This window comes from Microcaecilia unicolor, chromosome 7 (assembly GCF_901765095.1).
Source record: "Microcaecilia unicolor chromosome 7, aMicUni1.1, whole genome shotgun sequence".
In the NCBI taxonomy this organism is placed as follows: domain Eukaryota; kingdom Metazoa; phylum Chordata; class Amphibia; order Gymnophiona; family Siphonopidae; genus Microcaecilia; species Microcaecilia unicolor.
This window is the reverse complement of record NC_044037.1, coordinates 41,560,290-41,568,473: the sequence shown is the minus strand read 5'-3', so window position 1 is coordinate 41,568,473 and position 8,184 is coordinate 41,560,290. Positions and strand designations below refer to the sequence as shown.

The 8,184-nt window shown below is 45.1% G+C and overlaps 1 protein-coding gene across 1 annotated transcript; it reads left to right on the top strand.

Moving 5' to 3' along the window:
• Positions 1-6,579: 6,579 nt before the first annotated feature.
• On the top strand, positions 6,580-7,058 carry LOC115474863 (growth arrest and DNA damage-inducible proteins-interacting protein 1-like; the record flags this gene model as incomplete). The annotated part of the gene is given in 2 exon segments (XM_030210558.1): positions 6,580-6,723; positions 6,725-7,058. Coding segments are annotated over 2 exon segments (471 nt in total), but the record flags the coding sequence as incomplete, so codon positions are not given.
• Positions 7,059-8,184: the final 1,126 nt, after the last annotated feature.

Here is an 8,184-nt window from a genome sequence, read left to right as displayed (position 1 = left end):
ACTTTGGACCTTTTGCTGAAAATGTCCAAAAATCAAAAGGTGAAAATGACCATTTCCTAGATGTTATTGTGCTTAGTATGTCTATCTTTTTGGACCGTTTTTCAAAAAAAAAAAAAAAAGAATGTCCAAGTGAAAAATCCCCCAACACAAAATCAACTATTGGGACGTAGGAGGAGCCAGCTTTCGTAGTAGACTGACCACACAGGCATACCAGCAAAGCAGTGGGGCATCCTAGGCGGCACTGCAGTGGACTTCACATAAAAGGTCCTAGGTACACTTATATTGTAGGGTGAGCCCTTCAAAACCCATGAAAAACCTACTTTACCCAAATATACAGTACTACAATAGCCCTTACGGCTGCAGGTGCCACCTATATATATGGGTACAGTAGGTTATGGGAGCTGACATTTTCTACCACAAGTGTAATAGTTAGATTGGATTATGGGTCTGGGTCACCTTCTCTACAGTGCACTTCACCCACCACTAGGCTTTTCTAAAACCTACTTGGTGCTTAATAGGATTGGCCATAAAATCTGAAGCTGTGATAGAGACTGGCATGCACTGTTTACTTCTTTGTGGGGTGGGAGGGGGTCAGTGACCACTGAAGGAGTAAGGAGGTGCCATTCCTTTATTCCTGCAGTGGTCACCTGGTCATTTAGGGACACATTTTGTGGCTTATTCATTAATAAAACAGTTCTAGACAAAATAAAACATCCAACTTATAGCCCTGGATGCTTTTGTTTGTTCTATTATAGCGGAAAAATGACCAAGTGTTGGGAACGCCCAGATCCCGCCCTTAACATGCCCCTGACGTGCTCCCTTGTGATTTGAACACACTTCTGATGGACGTCATAGAAAAACGTTTAAAAATTGGTTTTGAAAATACCAATTTGGACATTTTTGTGAGAAGAACACCCAAATGCAGATTTATGCCACTTTTTGGATGTTTTTCTCTTTTGAAAATGAGCCCCTCTGTATACTGTATTTTACCAATTTTTAGAAATGGCCAATCAAATCAATACAATATTGCTAAATAATGGAGTATAGTAACTTTAATTGGGTGGATATTTGTGTGGTCACAATATGAATTTAAAAGATAATTTCTTATAGTTGTTGCAAAAATCAAAAGGGTCAGTTTCAACCAGCACAGTCACCAGCTTAAGTTAAACACTGACACTGGAGTTTAACTTAATTCATATATTCGGTGCCGCTATCCATAAAGGTAGTGCCACTGAGTATACATATAAAGGGTAATTCTATACCTGGTCCCTAAATTTACACATCACTTGTGCATGTAAATGTACAGAATACCAACACTTTTGCAGGTAAGCCCACTATTATACATATAATTGAGAGCAAGGTGACTAACCCCTTGATTCTATATATGTTCGCCCAGATTTGCAATCCCAAATTCAAGCATGCTCCCAAGATGTGTGTGCAAATTAATTGAAAAATGAGCACAGAACCATCAATAATTCTGTGTTAACAATTACTGAGGTTAATTGGCACAAATTAAAATTTGATTGTGCATCTGGCTGTGTGCTGTTATATAAGGTAGGGTACCTAACTCCCATAGCGCATGACTCCTAAAGTGGAACTTCACATCAAGTAGCTATAATTTGGGTTCCTCTTCCCTACATGCATCACTTTGCACTTGCTCAAATTAAATGTCATCTGCCCAGTCTTCCAGTCTCATGTGGTCTTGCAGTTTTTACAATCTTCCTGTGATTTAACAACTTTGAACAACTTTGTGTAATCGGCAGATTTAATCACCTCACTTGTTATTCATGTTTCCAGATCATTTATAAATATGTTAAAAAGCAGCAGTCCTAGTAGAGATCCCTGGAGATCTTCACTATTTATCCTTCTCCATTCAGAATGTTGACCATTCAACCCTACTCTCTGTTTTCTATCTTGTAACCAGTTCTTATTCCACAATAGGACACTGCCTCCCATCCCATGACTTTCTAATTTCCTCAGGAGTCAATTGCCACTGAACCAGGTGCAAACAAGAATGTCCTGACCAAATTGTGTGTAATTGATGATTCCTTGCTGGCAGAAGTTTTATGATGTTGGAACCATTTGACAGGGCTACAAAGGAACTGTCAACAGACACTAGGCCTTCACTACATCTGGTGATCTCAACAAATTCAGTTGAAATGGCATCTGACAATTGCAAGTTCAGACAGCCATGTGATAGCATCCTTAAAATAAATTGTCTTGCAGATCACCTGGATCTATATTTTAGAGTTACAGAGGCACACTTGGCAGCAGCATTGCTGGATCCAAGGCTGAAAGGCAGTCAACAAGTGGAACAGTGCCATAAACAGACTGTGAACACTGACAGCAGATCAAGCTGTAGTTAAGGTGCAGCTAATTGCCAAACCACCCACAAAATGTCCAAAATGAGAAGAATCAGAGACAGATTTTTTGGAGACTTATTACAGAGCCAGGCGACAGTTTCAGATGAAGTGGATACATACATATCGACAAGGACGGCCCAAGGCAATCTGCTGCCTGAGGTGAGGGATGAGATGGCACCCCTGGCATCCCGTTCCCCCTCCAACTCCCTCCTCAGAGCTACAGTCAGGGAGTAGGGTGGTTGGGAGTGATACAAAATATAAACTGACTGGAGCCAAGCAATTACATTTATTACAAAATAATGCAAATACATGAACTATACATATTTATATATTGTATGCACATAAAACCAAAGTTGAACAAACTAAAGGAGCCAAACCACACACAAAAGAAAAATGTCTCATTAATTCCACCAGGGTCAAGCTCTCTGGTGCTGGCAGCCACCAGGACCTAGCTGCACACCTCCAAGACCTGGGGTCAGGAGCACAAGTACTCACAGAGAAGTCAATTGTATGTAAATTATATAGAGAATAATTATTCATTCACAGAGCATTCCCACATCAATCAATAAAACTCTCCCAACAAGAGGTACAGAACAGAAATAGAATGTTTCACTTTTTACAACTCAACATAAAAACTCTGGTGTCAAATCAGTGATAGTAATACAAACTCTCTCCACCTCCAGACACTGTGTGATGTAAGACAAAACTTGTAAATAGACCTTCAGAAACTTACCATACCATACCACCACCAAGTTAAGAACTCAAACTTCACCAACCGTACCCATGAAAAGTTAGTACTGTGAATGTTCTAGAATACCAGCACACCTACAGGAATCAGGGGTGCAGGTCTTTTATTAAGCACTATAAGGGAGCCTGTAGAACACTTCCACTTCCCCTTAAGAATATTCCCTCACAGTGCCAGAACAACCTTAAGCCCCATAGTCCCATCCAAACTGGAGGCTTACCCGATGTCAAGGGTCAATGAACTCATTGAGAGGCTGGGAGGAGCCAAGTTTATTTCAAACCTATATCTGACCAAAAGATATTGGCAGGTGCTCCTCATGCCAGCTGCTAAGGAAAAGACAGCCTTTTCTACACCCCAGGTTATAGTAGTATCTTTTGGCCTTCATAGAGCTGCAGCTACCTTTCAAAACCTTGTTGATTGCCTACTTAAGCTGCATGGTGACTATGCAGCTGCCTACTTAGACAGCATTGTTATCTACAGTAAGCTGGAGGACTCATCTCATCCAGGTAGAAGCAGTACTGGATAGTTACAGACCCTGCAAATCCTAAAAAGTGCTTCTTGGAAGAGAAAGGACAAGTGAGACCCCAATACAGAAGGTAGAAGTGATCACCCAGTTGCCGGTAACCCGGACTAAGAAAAAGGTGTATACCTTCTTACAGTTTATTGGATACTACTGATGATGTCCCAGGATTTGCTGAGAAGGCAGAACCACTAACCGCCTCTTGCAGAGCCCCAGAGAAGCTACAATGGATGTTGAAACTGGATACTGCTTTCCAGGCCCTGAAAAAAGACATCTGTTTGGAGCCAGTGCTGGTCAGCCTGGATTTCAACCAGCCCTTAGTGGTGCAGATGGACGCATCAGAGGTTCGGCTTGGGGTCGTCCTGGCTCAAGAAGTGGATGGCAAAGAACACCCTGTGGCCTACATTAGATGTAAGCTATTTCCTAGGGAGAGGAACTACGCTGTAATTGAAAAGGAAGCTCTAGCTATCAAGTGGACCTTGGAAACATTCCAATATTACCATCATGGACCACAAACCCCTCAAGTGATGGCTTACCACAAAGATTCAAATGCATGCATCATGCGGTAGTTCCTTGATCTCTAGCCCTTCAGCTTTCAGGTGCAGCATTGGGCAGGCCAGGAGAATGCCAATACTGATGTTTTTGTCTTGGGAGTGAACCTTGACATGGTAGGTGCTCAACCAGGCATGGTTGAGCTGAGCAAGAGGGTATGTGAGGGAGTCTATAGGATGCTGACCCTTCTCCTTAGGAATACTCCATCGCAGAGTCAGAACCACCTTAAGCCCCATAGTCTTGCCCAAAGAGGAATTGACACAAAAAGGGTAGAACCAGGAGGATAGCTGTCAGAAAGTAAAAAAGGCAGGGCCAGAATTGAGTTAGAGAAGCCTAGAAGGAAGCGACGATGCCCAACGGCATATGACTTCACCACCTATGTGTAAACTATAACAACTACAGTCAGGTAGGCCAATTCCAACTTGGAACCTTGTAAACTTTGTATTTGGCTAGAGTACTTGATAGAGACTGCACTAGTTACTGGAGAACCATGCTAGAGATAAATAGAGTTTGTTGTTGTGTCAAGAGGCAGGAATGTAAGCTGTGGATCTGTAGGAGTAGGCCACCTGAGGACATTATTACATTCAAGGATTTAGCTTTGAGTTTGCCTTCTTCCTTCCTGTGAATTAAACAGGACCCCTTGCCCAACACCTTCAATAAATATTGTTTGCCTTTACCTGCATCTGCTGTATGGTCTGTCTTTCTTGGATTCTGGGCCTGCCCTCACTCATGGTACCACAAGCACAGGGGGTGAAGGGCTCTTTTCCAACTTGAAAAGATAGATCGCTACGGATTCCTATACAGAATCTACATATGAACTTAATCGCTCATTTCTGTTGCACAAGGAAAACACAGGCCATCAGTTAGGGAAAATATTAGATTATAAACTAGAAACATAGTGTAGACAAAAATGAAATAGAAAACAAAAGAAACCAGACTGTGAGCAGTGAAACTCTACAGAAACAAAGATGCATCTCCTTCAGTACAGAACAAAATACAAGAAGTGCACATTTCAAAGCTGAGATTATCTTTCTCAAAGTATCAAAAATAAATTTAGTTGTATCCTTGTTTTCTAACCATTTTCTTCTTTGAATTGGGTTGGATCTGGACTCTCATTACTACTTCCTTTTGCCGCTGTTCTCTGAGTCCCTTTCTAGGATCTTATTTTTATTTTCTGGTTTTTTTTTCTTTTCATTGTCCTGTCTGCTTCCTGATGCTTGATTCTGACACTGATCCTTCTGTTTCATTTTTGTCTCCATTTTTTTTCATCTGCTTTTTCTATGAACCTGTATCTGTAACCTGTATTCTTCCTTCTCACAACAATTTTCAGTCTTTTCTTTCACCTATGTATCAGTTTCCACTCCCTATACTTTCCTCTCTTCTTCTCCCATCCCCACTCCTCTCTCATTCCTTCCCCAGCCTCCTATTCCCTGAATTTCATTCACTTTCCAGTCCCTCACCCTATATTCATCGCCTCCCAGGCCTCATCAATCTCTTCCTTTTGTCTTCTCTCTATTATTTATCTCCCCCCACCTCCAATCCCTTTCTTATGTCTTACTCCTTTATTCAGTTTCCCAATCCCCCTTTTACCTCCCCTATTACCACCCTCTATCACCTTCTTTTATCCCTCAAACACTCTTTGTGGCCCTCTTTTTCCTCTTTCCCCAGCAACCACTGTCCCTCCCTCTTCTGCCTTATTTCCTTCTCCACTTCCCCAGCATCCACTCACTTCCTTCTCCAATATTTTTCTATCTTATATTTCTTCCACCTTAACCCCAGCATCCATCTCTGTGCCCCTCCATTTTTATCTTTCCCTGCATATGCGCATGTTTCCCCCTACAACAGTATCTGTCCTTCTCAGTGCTTTTTTTGTGCCAGTACGTGCCGGTACGGTGTACCGGCACCTTTTTTGTGAGGTCCGGTGGTGAGCTGGAGCCGGCTTGCACCGGCTCGCGAGAGCCGGTTATTTTTGTCAGAATTTTGGGTTCTGGTCCACACCTGGCAGCGTCGACGGCGTTCCCTGTGGCTTTGGGCATCTTCTTCTCTTTCTCTTGCTCTGTTTCTCCTCTCCCCCTCCCCTCTTGCTTTGCACGAACCCACAGTGTTAAGACGTCAGCAGGAACAGGCTGCTTCAGCCAATCCCAGGGGCCTTCTTTCAGCCCTCAGGGGCGGAACACGCAGAAGGAAGGCCCCTGGGATTGGCTGAAGCAGCCTATTCCTGCTGACGTCTTAACACTGCTTAAAAAAAAAAAAGTAAACGCAGCCTGCCCTCCTCCTCAGGCAGCTCGCGGGAAGATGGCAGTGACCGTGACCCCGTTGTGTCTCTCTTGGCTGTCCGCAGTGGTGCCAGTCACCGGGTTGGTGTCTCGGTATCACGCCTGACCTCGGCACCAGAAACTGGACGGTATGTACGTACCGGACCCGCAGGACAAGCGCACCCCGGAGTGGCAGAAGGGCCCCCGCTGGGAGGCGAAGCTGTTCGGGCTCTACGGAGCGGCCTCGGGCATGAATCCGGCCCAGCTCTGGCCCGACCCAGCTCCGGTAAATCCGCGAGGAGGAGACGTGGTATCCGCCGCTCGCTGACATGCAGGCCTGGATCTGGCAATGGGAGGAGGAGGAGCGGCGCAGCAGACTGGCGAGAGAGAAGCTGATTGCCGCCAACATGGCCCAGATGCCAAAGATGGTGGAAGACTGGCGGCAGGAAAAGCAGGAGCAGGAGGAGAAACAGCGGGTAGAGGCTGCCCGGCAGGAGCGCCTACTAGCCCTGGCACAGGAGCGATTTGGCTACAACTTGGACCACTGTAGTGTCAAGTTCCAGGATCTGTTGAAGGAGATGGAAAAGGAGGAGAAGAAGAAAGAGAAATTGGCGAAGAAGAAGCTGAGAGCAGAGGGAGACAGATACTGCATCATGGGGGGGGGGGGGGGACAAGAGAGGCAGCCAGCCAGGTACTGCATGGGGGGGGGTGGGAGGGAGGGAGAGAAGTGCTGCATGGGGGGGGGGGGAAGGAAGGAGAGGGTGGCTGCATGGGGAGTCAAAGAAGGAGAGAGGTGCTGCATTGGAGGGAGCAATGAGGAAGACAGGTATTGCATGGGGGGGGGGAGCAAGGAGAGAGTGAAGTGCTGCATCAGGAGGGGTAGAGAGGGACAGAGTTGCTGAATAAGGTCAATGAAGGACAGAGGTGCTGCATCAAGATGAGTGCAAAGAAGCAGAGAAGTGCTGGATAGGAGGTTAAGTACCATAGAAAGAGATTCGGTGAGGGGAATGAGGAAGAGAAGGGTCACAGAGAGGGAGAGAGGGGAAAGAGGTGCTGGACTTTGGGGATGGGGATTGGAAGGACAAGAAAGAGAGAGAGGTGCCAGGAATGTGGGGAAAGAAGGAAGAGGGAGAAGTGCTGACCCTGCAAAGAGGAGACACAATAGAAGTGAGGGAAGAGCGAAAAATACTTGCTGGACCCCTGGGGTGAGAGAGAGGGGGAGATGCTAGCATGTGGCTGGGGGCATGGATGGCAGGGGAGGACAGGGGGCAGAGGAGAATCGTTGCACGTGGATGGGAGGGGAGGTCAGCAAAGAGAGATTTGCTGGAAATGGATGGAAGTGAGGAGAGAGGAGAAGTGCTGGACATGGATGGAGGGGAGGAAAGAAAGAAGAAGATGCACATGGATGGAGATGAGGGAAAGGGAAGAGAGGAGAAAAACTGCACATGAATGGAGAAAATAGGCAAAAGCTGGATCCACGTTATACCTCCTCCAGTCAATTCCATGGAGGAGGACCCAGCTTTACTTATGGATAGAGGGCAAGAAATTAAGAAGAAAGGAGGAAAGTAAAGAAATAAATGGAAAGGAAGCCCTGGAAGCGGAGTTAGGAGAACAGATAGAGTGCAGCAGAATCAGAGACTGGGACCAATATAGATAGAAAAACAGTCACCAGACAACAAAGGTAGAAAAAAAATCATTTTATTTTTATTTTAGTGTTTGGAATATGTTCAATTTGAGAATTTACATCTG